This window comes from Narcine bancroftii, chromosome 1, assembly GCF_036971445.1.
Source record: "Narcine bancroftii isolate sNarBan1 chromosome 1, sNarBan1.hap1, whole genome shotgun sequence".
NCBI lineage: Eukaryota > Metazoa > Chordata > Chondrichthyes > Torpediniformes > Narcinidae > Narcine > Narcine bancroftii.
In genome coordinates, this window is record NC_091469.1 from 299,653,158 (window position 1) to 299,677,269 (window position 24,112).

The window sequence follows — 24,112 nt, forward strand, 5'->3', positions numbered from 1 at the left end:
TGCAGCATCTGAGCAGCACGCTGGCTCCTGGAGAGGCCGTGGGAGCATCTGCAGGGAACACTGCCGTCAGAGAGGCGCAGCGATCATCAATGATCCACACACCCAGTGCATACTCAGTTCTCGCTGCTGCCATCAGAAAAGAGGGATAGGTGCCACAAGACTCTCACTACCAGGTTCAGGAACAGCTGCTACCCCTCCACCATCAGACTCCTCAACACAAAATCAATCTGGGACTCATATAAGGACTCTTACTTGTGCACTTTATTGTGTTTTTTAAAATTCTGTATTGCACAGTCAGTTTGTTTACATTTGTTATCTGTTTGCAGTTCATTATTTGGTTACATGTATGTGCTGTGAATAGTTTTTTTTGCACTACCAATAAGTGGCAATTCTATCTCTCCCACAGAAAAAGAATCTCTGGGTTGTATGTGATGTCATGTATGTAGACAATAAATCTGAATCTGAACATCACATTTTTTGCCACAGGCTGCAACTCTGAATATTTGTCTGACCTTTTCTATTTATTTTTTCTCTCTCATGTGGTAATTTAATTTATACTTGTTGTTTATGAACCTATTTCAGTGCTCATTCATATGACAAGAAACTGTCATTCATTAGAATGAGATAAATATGTTTCTATCACTAAATTCAGTTAATAAAAAATCTCCGTAGAAGTGTTGTCTTCTGCCTGAAGCTGTTTCTTATCCCTTAACAATCATTATCCAAACTACTTAATCTGCAAAGGTGTTTGGCAGCCTCCAGTTGCAACTCACTATGGCGCGATTCATTTCCTAATATTTTCCAAGTAATAAACATTCAATCTTTCGTATTCTTAAATTAAAACAAATTTGAAGGGAAAATTTGCTTCGTTAGAGTAGTAATTCAACATCTTTTGTTGACTTTTTGTTTGTATCTTGGGGGAAAATGGGAAGGGTGGCCCATACCCATTTAAGTTCAAATTCATTTTAGTTTGATTATGTATTCAAATCTTTTGCTTTTCCATGCACACAACTTCAGCAACTTATTCCACTTTCAGGAAGTACTGATAATACTAAAACCCAATATCCGTGTGAATATTCTTAAGGTTAGTGCAGATCTGTTGGCCATTGGGACAAGCCGTAGGAAGATGACTAGTGAGGAATATGAAATTAAAGAATTTTTCTCTTTGACTAAAAACAGATTTTGCATGTCTGCCCATGATTTATTGTGCTCTGACAGTACTTAATAAACCCTCAAATGGATGGTGCTTTGGAAAATGTTTTGGGTCTTAAGTCAAAATGTAGTAGTGTAATGCATTCATCATGTGACAAGGTTGGAAGTGTCCATTTGAAGAGAGAATGAGTAATAGATGGTATCTATCAGCACAATTTATTTTTCTTTTCTTTGTGCATCATGACACAGGCATTTTGTGTAAGGAGGGGGGATTTAGACTCGTATTGATGAACCAAGTAATTCAGAGTTTCAAGAAGTATTTTTAACTATATCAGCATGGGGACCATCTACATGATTAAATCTAAAAGATGATATGTAAATTAGGTAAATCTATGTAAGAAATTAGGGCAGGAAATAGATCAAGTGCCCCTCAATCTTGCTCTGCTTTTCAATAAAAATATTGTTGATCTTCTATCTCAACACTACTGTATCACACTACCACATTTCTTCATCTCTCAGCACTCAAGGGGAATCCTGCAACATTCGCACATGGTGACATAATAATATACAAATCCTGCTCTAAATATCAAACTTCAAAAAGAATTAAAATGTGCAAAGAGTAATTAAGATTAGTATGTATTTGTAATTGTGTATTTTCCTTAAATAATCCTAAAATAAGTTTTAATTTATCTCTGGTGAGCTATATTATGCCACTGATTGAGGATATGCTAATGGGAGCTTAGGTTAATTTAACTACCCCTTTGAACATTAAAGTACATTTAAAACATTTTTCTTCCTCCACCTGCTTGAGAGATATTTCTTGTTGCTGTTCAATAAATTAAGATTGAGCAAGGACACATTGAAACAAAACATTTCTGAAATGAGGGAGTGCATAGTTAATATTATTTTAGCTTAAATTGTCTCATGGACCCTTATCACTTATGATGGAAAGCATACCATCTGACTGACGCCTAAGTCTGGCTACCTTCCAATCTATTTCAGCTGATAAGTGCAGAGGAAAAAAATACAACCACGGAGATTGTAAACATTTTTAGGAATGCTGTTAGAATGAGTTTTGAATTTGTATTTGAATACAGTTTAAATAATCAATGTTATTAACTGTCAAAGTTTTTTTAAACTTGTTTTGAAGCATTTTTGAGCCTTAAAATTGTACAGATATTTGGTATTTAGAATTCAAATTTAATCTTTAACTATATTAAATGTAATAAATAGAAAGGAATCAGATTCCTGCAACATACGACTAAGCAGGCAAATGTTTTCTGTGTGGGTGCATGCCTCAAAAACTAGCCATTTTTTTTTCTAAACCATTTTTTCTTCTCCATAAACCAGTTTGGTTCTAAAGATTGTGCCTGCCCCAGAAATTTCACAGCAGCAACTGAATTTTTCATCTGTTTGGCGTGAGTGTTGGCAGCCTACTTTATCACAAAAGGCATCACAGGCAAGCCTGATTCTGTCTTCCCACACTTTGAGCTAGTGTCACTGGATGGTGATGAAAATTTAAACCCTTGACTTTTTTTTAACTCTCTATCCAGTTCAAAGTTGCAGCTGAAATCACAATGAACCTAATCTGTTAGGGAGCCAAGTTTCCAGAGAAATTGTTCGTTTGAATTTTCCTAGTCACACAAATCCACTATGACTTGTAGCGTTAAATTAATTTTCAGAAGTTGCTACTGAAAAGTGCATTACTAAGACCATTTATTTTGTACACTACATTCTCTATTTATGTTTGAATTAGAAGAGGCTGTTTTATTTTTATTAAAATTATTATTTGGAAATGCTTAAGATTTCATTTTCTGCATTGATTCCAATGGTGTGATTTCTAAAAAAAAATTGGTACAGATCGCCCCCGACTTAAGATTGTCCGACTTTAAATTTTTCGAAGTTACCATGGTTTCAATCCATACCCCAAATTTTGGCTAGGCTATGATGTTCAGTGTCTCCTGTCAGTGCTGTATCAGTCCCCACACTGATCCCACTACCCCATTCTCTCCCCACACTGATTCTACTGCCCCACTCTCTCCTGACAGCCCCATGTCAGTCCCCACACTGGTCCCACTACCCCGCTCTCTCCCCACACTGATCCCACTGCTCTTTATCGACTTACAATTTTTTTCAACTTGTGATATGAGTGCCGGAACGTTACCCCATCGTAAGTTGAGGACTACCTGTAAATGTAAATTAAGTTTAATTTTAAATTTTAATCAGTTACAACAATCTTTTAAATTACAGTTATCCAGAAACTGAGGAGCTATATTAATATACATTTTAAACAGGTAAAAATTCAAATGGAATGAATAGATGCGAATATTTATTGGGGGAGGAGTGGCGCATGAAGATGAGGTGCATGAGGGCAGAGCAGAATGATAAGATACAATGTACATGTGCACCAAGATTCTTACTTTCTGCAGCGAAACATGAAAAAACCTATAATAGTAAATACTACATTTTAAATAGTTAATAAATACAAAATAGGTAATTTGTAAATATTCACAATGACTGGTAAGGTGCATCTTTTATTCAAATAAACTTATCAAGTAGTTCTGTTTAATAGGCATGAATGGCCAAAATTAATGCTGTTTACATCATATGCTGCACTAATACTGGATGTGTCTTCTGGTTTCTGCTTGATTGGAATTCCATGCCCAACAGCAAATATATATTGTGGCACATGAATCTTTTACTTCTTGAACAAGAAAACTCAAAGTTTTAGAGGGTATGAGTGAGCTTAACATTCATACTCCAAAATTTATAATAGGCAAATTAAAAATTATTCAGTGTATTTGTCCGATGCCTTAATAAGAACATTCTTGAAAATGACAGTTACCCTTTGGTTTTAGCTCAGGATTTTTTTTGTGATACTATTATCTGAGAACTTGGGTCAGTTTGATCAAGTGTATTTAATTTATTTGAGAACTAATCCAGTCTGGGTCTCCAATCTGCGGTTAAATGTTGATGAGTTTGTTCTTTTTGCTTACAGGTAATAATCCAAATTTGTGAGAGCTTGTGCTCCAATATCTAGTTTATGTAGATTTGACTTCAGGAATATAACTAAACAAAACTCTTGAAAAAATGCTTTAGCTCTATAAAATAGCTATATTATTGATTGCTCAGTGAGTAGAGGTAAAGCAGACACTGGGATTTGGGGTACCTTTGAAGACCAGCGTAGACAGCAGCTGAAACAAACCATCACTGTAGGAATCAGCACTGTGATTCAGAATGAGGGTAAGGCTGTAAAAGGATCCATTATATGCTTTACAATTGAACTCTCAAAACAGATTTTTATTGGGTAGTGGCTCCTGCTTTAGTAACCTTTAGACCTTACAGCACTCTGAGGTGCTAGAAAGCACCTTATTTTGCCTTTGAACTCTCCTCTGGGGCTGCCTGAGCAAAGCTTTGCAATTAAATCCATATATTTTTCTTGGAACATTCTCTCAGCTGGGTGTCTGTTGTAAAGGAAGTTGATACGAGTCCCAAACACTGACAGATTTAAAGATGATACCCTGGAGTGTTGAAATGTGGGGCATTGGGTTTCAAACACTGTCCATCATGTGTCAGAGCACGATAGAATTCCTTCCTTCAAATTTTGACAAATTCCTAGAACTAAGGCATAAAATTTGGCCTGTTTTAACTGCAATTGCTTTTTAATACAGTATATACTTCAATCCGAACAAATTCATTTCATGATGTATGAAACGTGTACATCCCAAGTCTGCATCTGTTAATTGATGATTTGAGTGAGAAAAGTACTTGGTAATTAACCTATATTTATTTAATTAAATTCGTACTTGAAATGAACTTCAAATGTTTTGAAGTTATGTCGAAGGATGCAGAAATGGAGAAGTTTAGCAAAGTACTTTTTTTTAAAAAAAGTAATAGTGAGTTTTTGTCCCAGCATTAGATTGAAGGGGGCGGGAAAAAATTGAACAGATTGGGGGGGGGGTTTACAATGCTGGAGGTAAAGAAGGGCTGAGAAGAGGGTTTTTTTTATAAATGGTGAGAATTTTAAAATCTGGAGCAGATGATAGTCATGCAAACTTAGCATGAGATTTGTTATTTGTGATGTAATGTCAGATGAGAGACAGCAAAAAGTGCATTGCAGCAACCAATTTAGTGTGACAATCTACGTGCAAGGTATTTCACAGATGACTAAGATAGACTGTGTGATAAAGTAGTCGTAAATAGAGTGAAATTAAATTCGAATTGTTGGTTAAAATTATATAAATTCTTTCAGCGTGAATAATAGGCAGGGAAAAAAAAAGTGCCTTTTGGACTTTTCACTGTGGCGCTTGGGTAAATTGAAATTTGCCCAATATTTATGGATTCACAAGATTTTAAAATGTCTTTAACAAGGTTGCATCAAAGCATTCTGCTATCTATTTGCTACATAAATATTAAAGGACATGAAAATCTCCAACTTATTTGAATGCAATTGTAGTATTGAAACATGCTAGTCTATCAGCAATTTCCGGTTGTAATGACCTCCTGCTGAACCCTTGGATCTGTCCTATTCAGAAGAAATTGCATTCTAAATAGCATAAGGGAATGGCATCATTAAGTTTGGTCTAACCTTTTCTGTTGCATTTAAAATAAATTGATATTCCAAACCCAAGCTATTTTAAATATATGATCAGTATAACAAAAGCAATGTTCAGACAGATTAAATATAATAGTTGCAAGATCCTGTTAGTTTGTCATTCATAAATGTTTCTCTTCTGTGAAGTTCTGTTGACAATAGTCCCTAGTGTAATTGTGTACACATGTCAGGTCTATCGAAAGAAAATCATTTAAATCTGGTAAGACATAAGGAGTGCTTCCATCATTTAACATGGTCTCTATTGCATTAAATTTCTGCAGAGATAAAATTAAAATTTTAATTTTAAGAAGAGTTGGAGAGTGTGAAAATGTTGCTTCATCTTAATATTCTGTAAAATAAAATAAAATGACACCGTGTAATCTTGGGGCTGGGGGAATTTTCAAAGCAATACCTATGCTATTCATAGAGGTTGGCAATGTTTAGAAAGGTACCTAAACTGTTGGATGCAGAAATTTTGTATTCCAACTTTAGAGTGCCTCTGTAATTATAGATTTGTGGCAGTACGCCATTAGGCAGGCGAACCGGCCCCGCTTGTCACGCATGCGGCGGGGCAGCTGGCCAAAATGGCGCCATCGGGGGTTTCCTCCCAACCTCGGCACCGGGCTCAGAAGCCCATGCTTGGCGAATCACGTGACGCCCCAGTGATGTCAGGGCCCCCCCAGCACGGCTCTCAGCCAGGTCCTGGCTGGGAGTATAAGACCAGCCAGGCAGCCTGCAATAAATCAATTTTGCTCACTGAACTCAACCCGTCTGGTTGTGCGATCCTTCAGTTAGCAGTGTAGCCACCGCTACAATTGGTGACCCCGACAAGTTCAAAAGTCTTTGAACCCGACTTGAATGACCCTTCGATCAACGCTATAGCCATCAAGCTTCCTGTCTTCTGGGTTCAGGAGCCGGAGACCTGGTTCAGCCACACAGAGGCTCAGTTTCACCTCCGCTAGATTTCATCAAATTCGACTAAGTTCTACCATGTGGTCGCCGCCCTGGACTAGGCTACCGCCAAACGAGTGCTACACCTCGTTCAGCACCCACCCGCGGAAGACAAGTATGGGACCATCAAGTGGGTGCTCACAGGCTCCCACGGCCTCTCCAGGAGCCAGCGTGCTGCTCGGACGCTGCACCTTGATGCTTTGGGGGACAGAACTCCAATCGAGTTGATAGACGAGATGCTTGTGCTCATGGGCAATCACACTAACTCCCCACTCTTTGAGCACATCTTCCTCGACCATCTGCCTGAAGACATCCGGCTGCTGCTGTCCCAGGAGAGCCTTGACCCTAGGAAGGTCACTCAAAAGGCTCAAAAGATATGGCTCGAATGATTCCCGGAGGGCTCAGCAGTCCAGCAGGTTACGAGTCATGGGCATGACCACGCCAAGCCTTCCTCTAGCGCTGCGGTGGAACACCCGGCCCCTGTAGGGGCCTCAAAGAGCATAGCTAGAAGCAAGCCATCCACTTCAGGCCTCTGCTTCTTCCATCAGCGCTGGGAAGCCAAGGGTCAGAAGTGTCGTCAGCCCTGCTCGTTCCAGGGAAACGAGCAGGCTGGCTGCTGTTAATGGCTGCGGCGGCTGGCCAACAACACAGCCTTCTTTACCTGCGGATTCAGTCAGCGGCCGACGCTTCCTCGTCGACACCGGGACTCAGATCAGCGTCATCCCGCCCACAGCCATCAAGTCCCAGAACCAGCCTCGAGGACCTCCCATTCATACAGCCAATTCGACGGAGATCCATACATATGAACATTCAAGGTAGGCGACTCGTAGATGCCTGTACCGTCCAATCCGTTCGCCTCAACTCTTCCTGCACAGAGCAGCCGCAGATGGCCACGGTCAGCACGCCCAAGGACGAGTTTCAGCGTATTCTGGATGAGTTCCCATCCCTCCTCAAGCCGCAGTTCTTCCAAGGCCCGCTGGTCCACGCCAAGGCACGCCGGCTCCCGTCAGCTAAGCTCCAGATAGCGAAGGAAGAGTTCTCATATCTGCAGGAGCTGGAGATCATTTGACGCTCCAGCAGTCCTTGGGCCTCACCACTCCACCTGGTCCCGAAAGCCTCTGGTGGCTGGCGCCCCTGCGGAGATTATCGATGGCTTATCGACGCGACAGTACCTGACCATTACCCTATCCCTCACATCCAGGACTTTACCTTGCATGGCGCAAGGGTATTCTCCAAGGTCGACCTGGTGCGTGGGTATCACCAAATCCCGGTGCACCCCGAGGACATACCCAAAACGGCCATCATCACCCCCTTTGGCTTGTTCGAGCTCCTGCATGCTGTTTGGGCTCAAGAACGCCGCCCAGACCTTCCAGCGCCTCATGGACACAGTGGTCAGGGATTTGAATTTTGTATTCATTTACCTGGACGACATCCTTGTCACCAGCAGAGACCGGGCACAACACAAGTCTCTTCTCCTGACTGGCCGACTTTGGCCTAACGATCAATCCGGCCAAATGCCAGTTCAGCGGCCATACCATCATGGTCAAAGGAGCTACACCTGCCATTACGAAGGTCACTGCAGTCAGAGAGTTCCCACGCCTGGACAACCTCAATGGGTTCATGGGTATGGTCAATTTCTATAAACGCTTCATTCCAGGTGCTGCACACATCATGCAGCCACTCTTCACCCTCATCGCGGCCAAAGACAAGACACTCACCTGGACTCCAGAGGCCAGCAGGGCATTCGAAGCCACAAAAGATGCCCTCGCGAAGGCTACCCTGCTCGTCCACCCACGCACCGACCTGCAAATGGCACTCTCCGTCGATGCCTCTGCCAGAGCCGTCGGCGCTGTCCTGGAGCAGCAGGTGAACGGACAGTGGAAACCACTGGCATTCTTTAGCCGACTTCTTCGCCCGCCAGAGCGCAAGTATAGCGCTTTCGATCGTGAGTTGCTGGGCGTGTACCTGGCGGTGCGTCATTTCTGCTATTTCTTGGAGGGGAGGCCTTTTACCATTTTTACCGCCCACAAAGCCCTTACTCCGGTGCTCGCTCTGGCAAGAGATCCCTGGTCAGCCCGCCAACAGCATCACCTCTCCTTCGTGTCAGAGTTCACCACTGACATTCGGCACAAGGCGGGGAAAGACAACGTGATCGCCGACGCACTCTCATGACCGGCCATTTGCGCGCTGACACCTGGCCTCGACTTTGACCAGCTCGCCCGGGACCAGAAATCCGACGAGGAGACACGGGCCTTCAGGACTGCCATCACGGGCCTGCGGTTCCAGGACCTCCTGACTCCTCACGGTGAGGGCACCGTCCTGTGCGATGTCTCCATCGGCACCCCACGTTCAATGGTTCCCCAACAGTGGCGCAGGCAAGTCTTCCACCATATAACAGTCCGTATGGTGGCAGATCGTTTCGTCTGGCATGGGCTTCGGAAGCAGATTGCGGACTGGGCCAGAACCTGCACCCATTGCCAGCTTTCCAAGGTACACAGGCACACCAAAGCGCCTGTATAAGATTTTGAACACGTCTGGGAATGGTTCAGCCACATACATCTGGACATTGTCGGACCCTTACCCGTTTCCCAAGGTAACCATTACCTTTTCACAGTGGTAGACCGCACCACTCGTTGGCCCGAGGTGATCCCGATGTCAGATGCCTCCACAGACTCCTGCTCCTGAGCGCTTTTGAACTGTTGGGTTGCCCAGATCAGCATCCCGAACCATTTCACCAGTGATCGGGGCGCCCAGTTCACCTCTGCGCTCTGGGCACAGCTCACCAACAGGCTGGGGATCAAGCGACATCACACCATGGCCTATCACCCACAGGCCAATGGGCTAGTCGAGCAATTGCACTGCCACCTTAAGTCGGCACTGATGGCCCACCTCAACGGCCCCACCTAGGTGGACAAGCTGCCTTGGGTGCTCCTGGGTATCCGCTTGACACTCAAAGACCTACAGGCATCATCAGCCGAGCTGGTCTACGGTGCACCATTAGCCCTACCCGGTGAGATTGTCAGCGCACCTCACAACTCCCAGCAGTCACCACATGGTCTACTTCCCTGCCTCCGGGCCCAGTTGGACTCCTTCACACCCCCACTGCCGCCCAGACACGGCACACGGGCCTCTTTTGTCCCCAGTGAGCTGTATTCCGCAGAGTATGTTTTTATCAGGCGGGGCCTATCCACGGGCCCTCTACAAAGACCATACGAAGGACCATACAAAGTCGTCCAGCATTCGGGATCCATTTTCACACTGGACATCGGTGGTAAGAGGGAACTGTTTACGGTGGACAGGTTAAAGTCAGCCCACCTTGACCCCACCAAGCCAGTAGTTGTGGTCCAACCCAAGAAGCGTGGCCGCCCAGCAAAAAAGGACATTGGCGCTGGTTCTGGGATGGGGGGGTGGGGGGACTGTGTGGTGGTAAGCCATTAGGCAGGCAAACTGGCCCAGTTTGTCACACGCGATGGGGCAGCCAGCCAAAATGGCACCATCGGGGGTTTCCTCCTGGCCTCGGCTCAGAAACCCACGCTTGGCGACCCACGTGACGCCCCCATGACGTCGGGGACCCCCAGAGCGATTCTCAGCCAGGTCCGGGCTGGGAGTATATGACCAGCCAGGCAGCCTGCAATAAATCAGTTTTGCTCACTGAACTCAACCCGTCTGGTTGTGCGATCCTTCAGTTACAAGTTATTGAGTATTCAAGTTATTGATTCCATTTACTGTACTTTTTAGTTCAATTATATAATTTGATTAAACCAAAGTCAATGACTGTTAGTTTCTCTATATACATAGAAAGCATTTGACACTTCTGTTTACGTGCTGACATACAGTATTATATATTTGGAAACCAATCAAATGTAGGTGAACAATGATTCTGTCCAGTTAGGTACTGAGTAGAATTGAAATAATCATCTTCATCTCTCAAAAAATGTTCTTCTCTAATCTCCACTATTCTGCAACTCAAAAGTCCCTGAACTTTATTTCACCAAATTTGTTCCTTGTGCACAACTCAAAATCATTTTCACCTCCCTCCATTCTGTTCTCTCCACTACTGATAGTGATTAGTGGCTTTGTTCTAATTTTGTTTTGCTTCTAGAAGATTTGTGCTAACTGGCACGGTTAGCGTGGCAGTTAGCCATCGCTGTTACAGTGTCAGTGAGCAGGACCTGGGTTTGAATCCTGCACTGTCTGTAAGGAGTTTGTATGTTCTCCCTGTATCTGCGTGTGTTTCGTCTGGTTTCCTCCCACTGTTCAAAATGTTCTGGGGGTTGTTGGCCAATTAGATGTAATTGGGCAGCCTGGACTTGTAGGCCGAAGGGGCCAGTCTAAACTAAATTTAGACATACTGTACTGTATATCTAAATTTAATTTAAATTTAAAAACTTTCAATTCATTTTTTCATTGTTTATTTGAATTTTTTTTTAAATCTGATTTCTTGGTTCCCGCATGAGTACGCAGAAAATATTCTCCTGCTAATTGCTGTTTCAATGTAATCTTCAATTCCATGGTTTCCTGATGATATAGTTCACTCATTTAAACCCGGTATCTTCAAGTTGAACAAGAAGGTATGCAAATACTGGTCGAGTGTGATGCACAAATGTGCTGGATAAACTCAGCAGTCACACAGCATCCACAGGAAGTAAAGCCTAACCAATATTTCTGTCCTGGGCCCTGCAACAGGTATAAAACGACATCATATACCTGACAAACTGCCCAGGACAGAATCGTGGATTACCATTTACTTCCATGAATTCTGCGTGACCTGCTGAATTTATCCAGTACGCTTGTGTATTGAACCACTTGTCTTCAAGGCACCCTGCAGGGTTAAAATCAGAAATACTCTGTTTCAAAAATAACATTGATTTGGAGAATTTTTATATATTTGGACTTCAATTTCATACACTTGTGAATAGCTTCGGTCTCTGGAAGGTCAGCGGATGTAAAGCAGCATGGTTTATGAACTATGTATGTATAAATTCCTCACTTATCCCTTTGGCCCTGAAGAGTCCCAAATGATTGATGGAGCCAAGAATTTTGTTGGAGGCAGGTTGTTTAGAATGATGCAAAAGTAGTCGCCAGTTCATTTAAAGAAAGATAGCCTTGTAAAAAGAACCTCTCACCTGCATGGGTCCAAAGAGCATCTCAATAAAATCTGACTGCATTTCCTACAAAAGTTGGACTAAAACAACAATATAGATTTCATACAGTGTTTCTCGGCTTAAACACTTTTCCTGTCTAGCAAGTTTTAAGCAATTTACAAAGCTTGGAGATGAAATTTGCTCCTGGAATAATGCCTTCTGTCTCCCACAGTGCGTTTGGCAACTTAGGAGGCAATAGTTTGACAAAAAAAAGTTGTTTTCTCAATCATTTAACTCACTTTGAATTTGTCTTCCTAGCAATACACCATAATGAGGGTGGTTGAGTTTTTGAAAAGAGTCACGCATCGTCTTTAAATATCCTTTAATATCTGATATTTAAGTAGAATTGAAGGTAGTGTATCTGTGGCACAAATGACCATTTTCAGTCTTGCATTTGTTTCTTTAATCTTTTGCTCAGGTTTTATCCGTAGCTTGTTTTGCCTTTTTCCAAATATAAAACCTTCTATAAATCAACATCAGACCATATTTTAAATACAACTTTGCATTTATATTTTTTGTATATTTTGAGTGTGTCATCTTGGTGCAATTTAATAAAGCTGAAAAGTTTCCAATGCCCTAATTTTAAATATCTGAAAATTACTTTAAATATTTTCATAACAGATGGCTACTTACGATAGGAATAATTTTCAGACTAAACTAATTTTTTTAAATATTTAAACGGTATATTTGCAGTGGTGCACCTTAAAATATAACTTAATTCTGAGCCTCAGTTATAGGACTCTTCATGATCATTTATATGATCTTGGAGCATAATCAGTTTTGTGAATAGAAATAGCTTCTAATGTTTCACAGATTTTCAATAAATTGATTTGCATGGGTCAAGCACAGTGATTGTCCAAGCTTTTGGGTTACTTGGCTGGAATTGAAGGAATTGGGCTTGTAAAGGTCCTGAATTTAAAGGTATTTTCTTGTTGAAAGTACCCATTCAACTTTGTTGTGTGAAGTGTCACAATGTTTTTACAAACTCAAACCACTGAAAAGTTCTCTGAACTTTTTTTTTGTTCTCTCCCATTTTGTAAATTGAACAAATTATTCAACAACTAAATGTGAGATTTGCAACAGTCGATCCTGCCACCTGCAATAAAAATGCAGACCACTGAAAGTAGAGACTAATAAAACAGTGAGCTGCTACTTTTGGAGATCGTCAATGATTCTGTTCCCAAATCCTAGTCTTACCTGTATTTTGCAATTGCCAAAGGTACAGTAAGAGAAATTGTAGCATACGATCAAACCCTTGGTCCATCTAGGCATAGGTTTAAAAGGAGAAGGATATGGAGAGGAGAACATGACTGCCTGCCCGTCTGAGTTCCCAACACCCCAGCCACAGGCTCTCTCCTAGACCCTGACAGCCTGCCATTCTGAACTGCTGACACACTGACCATGGATCCACACCTCGACTGCCCAACCATCTGTGCTTCCGATGCCCTGAACGCAGACTTACCACCCAGTCTCAGCCATCTTGGCTCCCTATGGCTTTAACAGCCCAGGACTGATGGCGGTTAAAAGGATGATCCATGTAAAAATTGACCCCAAATTGGACTCTAAAAATTGGTCCAAAAAACTCAACTATTACACGAGTATATATGGTAACTCCTTTTCTTGATTGATGCCCCACTTACCATATTAAACATGAGGTACACCCTTTTCTGGATGCAATGTAGCAACTATTTGAAGGCCGCTTCAACAATGCTTACCACGCCTGACCTTTACTACCTAGAATGATAAGGAGAGCAAATACCTAGAAATATCATCACTAAGAAATTTCTGTCAAAGTACTGTACAATCCTGACTATCGGTAGGTACCACTGAAAGCCACGAGTTCTTGGGGCGTTTTTATCAAATGCAATACTGTAGTTTCATCAAGTAACTTTGGTCCTGCATAATTAGAGAGGGGCAATAAATGCTTGCTTTTCCCTAAATTAATTAAATCATCGAGTTATTTTGAAGTAACAATCTGAGAGTGTAAATTTTGATGAACAGGTCTTGCAGTGGAGATAAAAGCACTGAATTAATTGAATAAATAAATCAATTCCTCAATGAGAATTTTTGCGGTGGAGTGCAATTCTCAGTTTGCGTCAGCTTTGTTCTGACTGCTTTGGGCCAAATGGCCTTTAATTATTTGCATTTCGTTCAGTTTGACTACTGCAAAATCGCACGTAATTTTTTTTAAAAATTTAGGCCATTACAAATTTGGCTGAAATGATTAACTTTATCAAAATCGTGTCAAGGATTATTGTCAATTGTTATCTTTACGATGTGCTTATTCATTCTAATTGAAAGAGATTGCTGGTATAAAATCAGCTCAGAATAGTTACAACAGAGTAATTTCAAAATAGAAATAAGAATGTGAAGTCGAGAAAAAAATTTGTCTTGTTTCATTTTTTTATTTCAGGCAAGATGGTTCTGGGAAACTTACTTTAGATCAATGAAAGCCATTGGACTGACTACTTTGCAGATCATCAATGGCAGAATTTATCCTTATGCTGCCAGATCTTATGAGGATTGGAATGATCCAACAGCTGTGGTAAGTGTCTGATAGCCAACGTTTTGGAAGACTAGATGAATGAAACATTTCATTTCTCTTTTTACTGTACTTGTTCCCCTGGATGCTGTTTTCAATCATAAGATGCTCACTTTACTTTCCTTGCCTACGTTTCTCTTCTTGCTTGTCTTATTTGGGCTCCCAAAGGTTAACTGAAAGCAGATTACCGATTGAAGCTCAAACATTAGTTTATTTCTACTTAATGGTGTTGTAATGAGCGGTTGATAACAGCTGACTTAATGATGTCAAGGAAATTCACTGATCTTTAACCTTTTGTCTGTTTGGAGATGATAATTTATTGAAATCATCTTATTATTGGTGTTAGCGAAACTTGAGGAAAATGAGTTACTGGTTGTTTAAACCCTTGACCAGTTGAAACATCATCTGGAGAGAAGATGTATCATCTCCTCATCAAGATCCATCTGAAATTTTCATCTGACGTATTCTTTGTTGGTTTGTCTAATATTTCCTGATTTGTGGAGATCATGTGTTCATCAAACATTCAAAGGAAGAAAATAGTTATTGTACTAATGTTGTAGAAAGCCACCAAAGCTCGATTTCTTCCAAAAAGTTATTCTCTAATTGAGTTCACAAATGGACAAATGTAGAATATCTAACATTTGATTTAGATTGCCTTTAAATCAAGCATTAGTATACAGTGTATTCAGGTAAATTTCCTTACGTAATCCCTTCCTGCTTCAGAGAATAGCATTCAGAGCTGCCCAGAGTCCCGTGGTATTTTGCAGGTTATGATGAATGACATTGAACTGTGCCTATTCTGTAGAATACACTGCAGAACTACTTTATCTATACACATAGAACAATAACAGGCCCGCGAGCCCATGCTGCCCAATTACATCCAATTGACCTACAACCCTGGCTTGTTTTGAAGGAGGGAGAAAATTGGAGCACCCAGAAGAAACCCACACAGATATGGGGAGAATGTACAAACTCCTCACAGACAGCACTTGATTCGAATCCCGGCTGCTAGCACTGTAATGGTATTGCACTACTGCTAAACTGACCACACTGCCCTTGTACGCCATTTTTTTTTAGACATACAAGCCCTTTTGTCCCTCATGCCCAATTACACCCAGTTGACCTACAACCCCTCCCCCAGTAAGATTTGAAATGTGGGAGGAAACTGGAGCCTCCAGCCAAAACCCATGCAGACAAGGGGAGAAGATACAAACTTCTTACAGACAAAATGAGATTCAAACCCAGATCCCAATCACTGGTGTTGTAACAGCGTTGCTCTATCCGCCTCCAGGGTTTCTGCTTCCTCCCCTCCTCAACTTGCTATTTGTTATCTGCTGCTTGTGATCTTTTCTGGATTATTTTCAATGCTGTTCAGTGATCTGCCTTGGAGGTAAACATAATTATTGCTTTTTTTTAAATTTCTGGCCAGAAGGAGCTGCAGCCATCTCCTACTCCACCTAGTGGCTCTTTCTTTCTTAAAAACAACTTTTAACTGTACAGTTTTTATTCTTCCAAATATTGAGCTCCTGTATTAGCGTGAATAAAGAATCAAGTTCAAGGATGTTGTATTGCAATAGATTATATCAGTTTTAGAACATGGAAATAACTTGGAGAGTGAACTGAGGAAAGAACCTAAAGAGTTAATCATCTTGAGGCTGTTTTTGGCCTTTTGACCATTACAGGATGAGAAGCAACTTGGAATACTTTCTCAAAGTATTCACTGGAAACACATCTAGGGTAATTGGACTGAAGCATTGAATAAATCAAGTGTTTTTTTTTATCCAAAAGCTGTAATTGAAACCACATTGTGGTAGGATGTAATTTAAAAGGCATCATAGACAGAATGATGTGCTTGTCTCCACAGTCTCAGCAATATTCAGCAATCCATGATAGTAAATGTGTCCACTCCCTTTCTGACAAACATTTGGGCATCTTAAAAGGCTCCCCTTGGTTTTACAGAATGATGGCTTGTATAGATGTTGGTGTGTTAACAAGCAGCCTTTATTGTTTCACTGTCTGTCTAACACAGCATGTCTCAAGTTGTAATATGATCAGTTCAATAAGGTAGTTCTTTCTTACTGCGTTGCCTGTCACGCTTGTCTGTAACATTTCAAGCAAAGGAAAAAGTATCTCAAATAGCACATGTCAGCCCTATAGCACCATAGTTATTTACTTTGCATTTGTGAAACTGAGAAATACCAGCTTCCGGACACACAAAATATTGTTCACACAGTGTGAGTGAAAGTGCCAATCTATGTTTCTAACAAATATAGTCTATTTATCGATCCTGAAATTTTTGATTTTTGGGAACCAATATTGTTTTACCAGGCTCATAATTGTACCTGGAGCAATGATCTTTTGAAAACTTAGCAGCCAATGGATTGACTGCATCCAATTTTTGACATTACTGCCCTTGTATGAAAACCATACACATTCTGTTTAGTAATTTTGTTTCTGAAATTTGAAGTAATGACCCAGAGGTTGTATAAAACAGCCATTCTCAACAGGGGCCTTACGGCCCCCTGGGGGCCACAACACATTTAAGTAGAAGCCTTGTTTTCTTTTCACTTCATGTACCATAAATATTGTTTATATTTTTTTAATGTAATCGGTAGGAGAGAAGTACAGAAAAAAACTAAAAATTGACTGCTTCACAGAAAAGGGGGCCCATAAACTTTGAGCAGAGACCCAAGGGGGCCATAGTCAAAATAAAAAGGTTGAGAATGGCTTGTCTAAAACATGTTTGAAATAATGCCTTGAGGAAAAAAAAATCTTAATTTGTTCATCAGGAACAAGTCAAGGTTTCCACCTGACTTGCACTTGTTTCCTCTGTTACTTCTTTCCTACATTTTGCGATGTCTTAATATTGTAATTTTGAAGTAATCAGCTTCCCTCAAAATTTATCAAAAAGTAAGCATGCCATGAACACTGAATAATGTGCATATTATTGAGATACTCATTTGAAAATTACAGGCTTTAAAGCTACAGTACTTTCAAATGTAATACCAGTTAAAGGAGTTCTGACAGGTTTTGTATTGCTAGCCTGGACCAGACCAGTGATAAATCAGAATTCTCTCATGATTGAATGATAGATTCACATGAAGAATTAACTTATATTGTATTAAAAGTCAATTTATTTTTGTTAAATTGCTAACTTTTATAAAAACATTGAATTTCCATAAGTATGATTGAGAGCTCCCTGGGGATAGCTTGATTTGTAAATGCATTTCATGCTAAGGTACAAAAGGATAAATTAGAACCATAAAATGTCTTAGCATACAAAGAGATCCTTCGGCCTGTTTTGGCCATGCTGAACCACTTTTCTCCCCAGTCTCACTGACCTGCACCCAGACCATAGCCCTCCATATCCCTCCTATGATGTACCTATCTAGATTTTTCTCAAATGTCAAAATGGAGCCCGCATTCACCACTTCATCTGGCATCTCGTTCCACATGTCCACCACTCTCCTATCGTTCCCTCTAAACATCTCACCTTCATTAACATGTCACCTTTTAATGAAATAAGATATCAAGAGAAAAAAAAAACATTTTGGATGGTAACTGAATCGAGAAATGAGTTCAGTATTCAAAGTAGGCTTGCTTCCTAACATTCGGCAATACCTTGAAAGTTTAAGTTACTTAGATGCACACAACAGAGGGTAAGTCGGCAAGGTGTCAGCTTCTGGAATTACCCATTGATTGGAATTTGGAATGATGGTAGGCAGAACCAGCAGTCTAACTTTTTGAGGACAGGCTTAGCTATTTTCTCTCTTGCACATATTGCACATCAAGTGGGCAAAATCCAGCCCCAAGGATGTTTCCATCCAACCCACCCCAGTGGGCAACAAGTAATCCATATTCACTACCCACAACATGTGGTTTGTCTGAGAATGTCTCTGGCATCCACAAACTTCAAAAAATATTCAAGATTTTGTTAGTTCATCATAATTAAAGTTGTACTTAAAAGCAAAACAAACACAAATATTTAAGCAATTATATGCAAATACATTTTAAGTTAACAATTAAATTTAAATAAAAAAATTTTTAAAAATAAATTATTTTAAAATTCTACATCTTCTTGGAGCCTTTCCTCTCCATTGAACTGAATGGAGTCACTGAATCTGAGCCAGATTTCTCTCCCGGAGCAGGATAGGAGGTTACCATTGGGCTTTATGCTCTGTCCAACATCAGAGGGAATTTAGAATGACAGCCCATAAAAGACTTTTCAAGGTTCAAGTTTCTAGTGTTCATTTAAGTGGTCAACAGAAATTATTTTGATTTTTAATAGCACAATCTTTTTTTATTTCAAAAAAGTGCACAGAACTGTTCTTACAGTCGCTAAAATTGATCACTCCTTTTTTTTGGTGGGAAAATAAAATCTCTTTTCTCCACACGTTGCTGCTTTATGGACACCGTGAAAAGCAGTCTTAAAGTAAACATCAGAGTGAAAGCTAATTTAGTTATCGGACAGCAGCCGTGCATGCTGTGGAAGACGAGTAATGAATGATGGTTTAGGATTTCAAGCTGTGCTTTTTACCAAATGAGCGGGGAGAACTTGGGGAGCTATAGGTACAAAATAGCCTTACGAGATGTTCATCTTTCGAAGCCATGATTTCTAAGATTTGAAGTGATCAGTAGCTAATGAAAATGTTAAAAAGGATGAATAAATGCTTAGAGATTGGAGCAGGCTGTAATTTAAGCTAATGGTAATATTGCACTACTTTTTAAGACTTTTGATTAGTGCCACTTTTTTCTTACAGTAAACAAAAAAAATGTTTCATACATACTGTCTTTGATGTAAGATGTGCCAAATAACTTTTCAACTATGTTCAATAAAACATATTCACATATATACTCCTTGATGAAGGACTCAAGCCTGAAACATTGGTGATGTATCTTTACCTTTGCTACATAAAGGCACTGTTTGACCTGCAGTGTTTCTCCAGCATTTGTGTGTTTCTTTACTTAACCATGATGTCAACAGAATCCTGTGTTTTACCTATATATCAGGTAAGATGACCATAAACTTTGCTGAAAAGGTTGGGTTTTTTGATGTCTGAAATTGGTTTATATCTTTAGCTCCTTTCACACTGGCACTTGAAAGTGGAAATTAACATGTCACCTATCAGTGTGAATGCTCCCAAACCGGTAGGAGGGGTCCAAATCGACCCGGGGATTAACCGCCTAGGGAAGTAGTATCAAAGCCTATTCTTTTCGAATCGGCATACTGGGTCACCCAACGTGAACGGGTGACCTGATATGCCATGTCCCATTAGTGACACGCTGATGATGTTCATGCAGGTTCTTAAAGAGGCAGGAAATGGAAAGAGCAAAAAATATGTTTCTTGCACAGCATTCACGTGATCTTCATGTTATGAAGAGCCTCCAATATGTTGCCATTGGTCGTTTGCTTTGAAACGAAAAAAGCCGACATTTTTCTGGGTCAGTGTGTCTTTTTACACAGCAAGCTGTATTTGATGGCATGTTAGACCCACTAGATTTTCCCAAAAAATGGCTTAAAAATATGCCCCAGTCTTGTATGCCAGGTTGAAATCAAGGTGATAATGGTGAGTAATGCCAACAGTAAAACTGTTGGTTCCCACACTGGTCATTGTAGTGTTGAGAAAGTGTCAGGTCCGTGAAAGACGAGTCTGGACACAAGAGTTTGCTATCAAATGTAACTCTTATTTACACACAACAGATTAATAGAAGAGGTGAGAAAATCATAGCGAGAATAAAATACATGCACAATGTATAAAAGAGCATGGGAAAATAAATCCACAATTTAATAAGACATCTGTACACAATGCATTAGAGAGTGGGAAATTCTACTGCAAGTATTGATCTATAGAAGTGGATTTCAAAATTTTTATTTCCCCTCACATACCATCTTAAGTAATCCCTTATTAATCACCGCTACCTATCGTTGGGGGCTGGAGGTTGGCTGTCAGTGGGGGAGTGGCGTAGTGAGCTTAAAACTGTTCAAAATGAGGACACATCCAAAGATCAGCTCGCAATCTGGTAGACCTTGTCTCAAATCTTTGTGCTTTGTGATTGCCCTCACAATCTGGCAGACCTAGTGTCAAATCTAGGGTTAGGGTTTGGGTTCAGGTTAGTGTTATGGTAAGAGATGATGCCGCTTTAGTTGCCCATTCAGAGCCAGCTCTTCAGCGCTTGACGTCCTGCTTTGCGGAAACTGCCAAAATGTTTGGCCTGGAAGTCAGCCTGAAGAAAACTGAGGTCCTCCATCAGCCAGCTCCCCACCATGACTACCAGCCCCCCCACATCTCCATCGGGCACACAAAACTCAAAACGGTCAACCAGTTTACCTATCTCGGCTGCACCATTTCATCAGATGCAAGGATCGACAATGAGATAGACAACAGACTCGCCAAGGCAAATAGCGCCTTTGGAAGACTACACAAAAGAGTCTGGAAAAACAACCAACTGAAAAACCTCACAAAGATAAGCGTATACAGAGCCGTTGTCATACCCACACTCCTGTTCGGCTCCGAATCATGGGTCCTCTACCGGCACCACCTACGGCTCCTAGAACGCTTCCACCAGCGTTGTCTCCGCTCCATCCTCAACATCCATTGGAGCGCTCACACCCCTAACGTTGAGGTACTCGAGATGGCAGAGGTCGACAGCATCGAGTCCACGCTGCTGAAGATCCAGCTGCGCTGGATGGGTCACGTCTCCAGAATGGAGGACCATCGCCTTCCCAAGATCGTATTATATGGCGAGCTCTCCACTGGCCACCGTGACAGAGGTGCACCAAAGAAGAGGTACAAGGACTGCCTAAAGAAAGCTCTTGGTGCCTGCCACATTGACCACCGCCAGTGGGCTGATAACGCTTCAAACCGTGCATCTTGGCGCCTCACAGTTTGGCGGGCAGCAGCCTCCTTTGAAGAAGACCGCAGAGCCCACCTCACTGACAAAAGGCAAAGGAGGAAAAACCCAACACCCAACCCCAACCAACCAATTTTCCCTTGCAACCGCTGCAATCGTGTCTGCCTGTCCCGCATCGGACTGGTCAGCCACAAACGAGCCTGCAGCTGACGTGGACTTTTTACCCCCTCCATAAATCTTCGTCCGCGAAGCCAAGCCAAAGTTAAGTTAAGGGTTAGTATTAGGGTTAGACTTTCCCACACTCGCATGCATTTTATTGCCACTACCACTTTCCTACGCTTACTATAAACTGCGCACGCGTGTTATCCTCGTTACCATTTTCCCATGCCTGTCTTTTGTCAATAAAATCATTTACGACAAAACTGCATTCATTGGTTTTCTCACTCATAACACCCACACACACACCCTCGCACCCCCACCCGGAACAAAGCACTCCTTGCCTGTGAGTATGTAATAAGTCACTCAGGAGGTCACTGCTGGAATTTGGGTTCCCCTTGCCTCTATGATACTGGGTTGGGAAAATGAAAGAACACACAGAACTGGGTTTTCTTGGCCCAGTATGAATAGCCCTACTGGTATTTCAAAAAAGGTCGTTCACGTGCCAATTCAGCAAGTTGCCAATGTGAAAAGGCCTTTTGTTTCCTATGGATGCTGCCTGGCCTGCTGAGTTTCCCCAGCAATTTTGTGTATTAAACTACAATCACAGCATTGACTGACTTCTTCTTTAACTGGTTTTAATGAAGGATACTAATAATTCATACTTAAGTGGCTAAAATTAAGGTCAATGATGTGTAAGAAGTGAAAATTGGAAGAATGTGTAGAAATCAGACGATTAGGTGTCATGACGTGGACTTTTACCCCCTCCGTAAATCTTCGTCCGCGAAGCCAAGCCAAAGAGGTGTCATGGACCATGGACAGTGGCCTATGATTATAAAGGATGGATTTCTGCTAAGAAATCTGTGGTCCAGCTGAGTTCTGACTCGCCAATTGGTTGAACTTTGGAGAGTAAAGGAGGAATCCAGGTGTAAAGCAGAGAGCGGCAGTTGGAGCAGCAGAGGGCAGCTGGAGAGCTGTGTGAAATGCACATGCCTCATAGGTGAGGATTTGTAAGTTTACTGCAATGCAACATCAGTCATTTCTCTCTCAATGTTCAATACGACATCCTTTGTTATCAGTTAAAGAACTGAACTTAGACATTGAATTTCGAATTCTGTGGACTTTTTTGGACTGACTTGACTGACTGGTTTTGGAGGATTTTTCCTTTTTGAATATTGGGCACAGACTGTGGATTTTTCCACATACACACAGTTTATAAATATATGATATCTGTATATTTGCTATAGATACTCACAATGGGGTTAAATTGAATTAAGACAATATATTGTTAATAGTCATTAATAAATATAGAGTTAAAATTTAACCCTTTAAATTGGGTCTTCTGTTGTTGGTGGTTTGAGATGTAACACTGGAGATAGTGATAGGCTATGGGGGTATAAATTTTAAAAGTGGGAATTTCCTTGATCAAGTCGAAAGTGATTTGTAATCAAATGTGGGCATATTAACTGGAAATCCAAAATTAAAACAATGCTGGAAATACTCTGCAGTTTAGGCAACATCTGGGGAGAGAGAAACTGAGTCAATATTTCGGATTAATGACCTTAAATTACTTGGAAATCAAATGTGTTTTAAGTGGTGAGAAAGGGTAAAGGGTGCAGGAAAACAAAGATCATAGAGATTAAATGGTGTGGCAGCTGGAGGAAGCTGGTGAAGGCTAGATAGTCACAAGTGGATTTTTTTAATGAAGCTACAGTATGTAATAGAAGTGACTAATGAAATTGAGGAGAGAGAAAATAAATACTGGAACTGTAAAACATAGACCAGAGAAGATGCTGGTGACTTGACAGTTCTGTTGAAGTATCTGGATTCAAGCATGATGAGAAGAGGTAAAAGAGCAAGTATTACATTTTCTACAGTTACATGTAACAATGCAATGGGTAGGGGAGTGAGTATAAGTGGTGATGGAAGAGTGAACAAAAGTTTTGCAGACGGAATGACCCTTTTGGGCTAATGGGAGGTTTTGATGTGTAATTTGATGGTGAAGTGTTGAAGGTGATGACAATTACAGAAGATTTGATGAATGTGGATGAGTGTTGGTGCAAGATAAGAGCATGGGAGCCTTTTCCTCTTTGCTATCCTTATTCAATATGGGCAGATGGTAACGTTAAGATACAGGCAGCAGTAAGTTGAAGTTTATGTAGGATATAAAAGCCATTAAAATTGGCCTTGGACTGGTAAATGAGGAAAAGTAGAAAAATATGTCATTAGCTCAATGGCAGAGGTGTGCCTGATGAAAGACAATATCTTGTAGATTTGGAGAAGAGTGTTGCAAGGAATTGTCAGTAATCTGATTGAAGCTGTTTAATTTCTGTGTGGAAACCGCTGGAGTTCAGACATAATTCAGAGGGTTGACGAGTTTATAGATGCCCATGAGTTTCTCTTCTCTAAAATACACAACCTTGCAGCAGTGTAGTTGCCTTCACAAGAATGTTTCTTCTTTAATGTTTATTTCATTAGAGTATTTTATAAACTACGTTGAATAATGAAGAGTTATCAAGCAGATTTCAATTTTATAATGTTTCCAAAACTGTTAAATCATTAGGTTGTGGTGACTTGCATCTATTTAATGGTTAAAATATTCAGTTTCACTATAATTACCCATGACTTTATCATGTCATGATTTGTTTTAGTCCAGGATTGACAACAACTTGCAATTCATTCAACTAGGTTCATAAATTCTGGGTATTAAAGGAATCAAGA

The 24,112-nt window shown here is 40.9% G+C and overlaps 1 protein-coding gene across 6 annotated transcripts in view; it reads left to right on the plus strand.

Moving 5' to 3' along the window:
* ext2 (exostosin glycosyltransferase 2) overlaps positions 1-24,112 on the plus strand; it is a 154,612-nt gene that overhangs the window by 71,071 nt on the left and 59,429 nt on the right. For all 6 annotated transcript variants that reach the window (XM_069905395.1, XM_069905385.1, XM_069905361.1 and 3 more), the window contains one exon: positions 14,255-14,386. In XM_069905395.1, the coding sequence (XP_069761496.1) occupies positions 14,255-14,386 (132 nt within the window). The remainder of the gene's footprint in view (positions 1-14,254; positions 14,387-24,112) is intronic.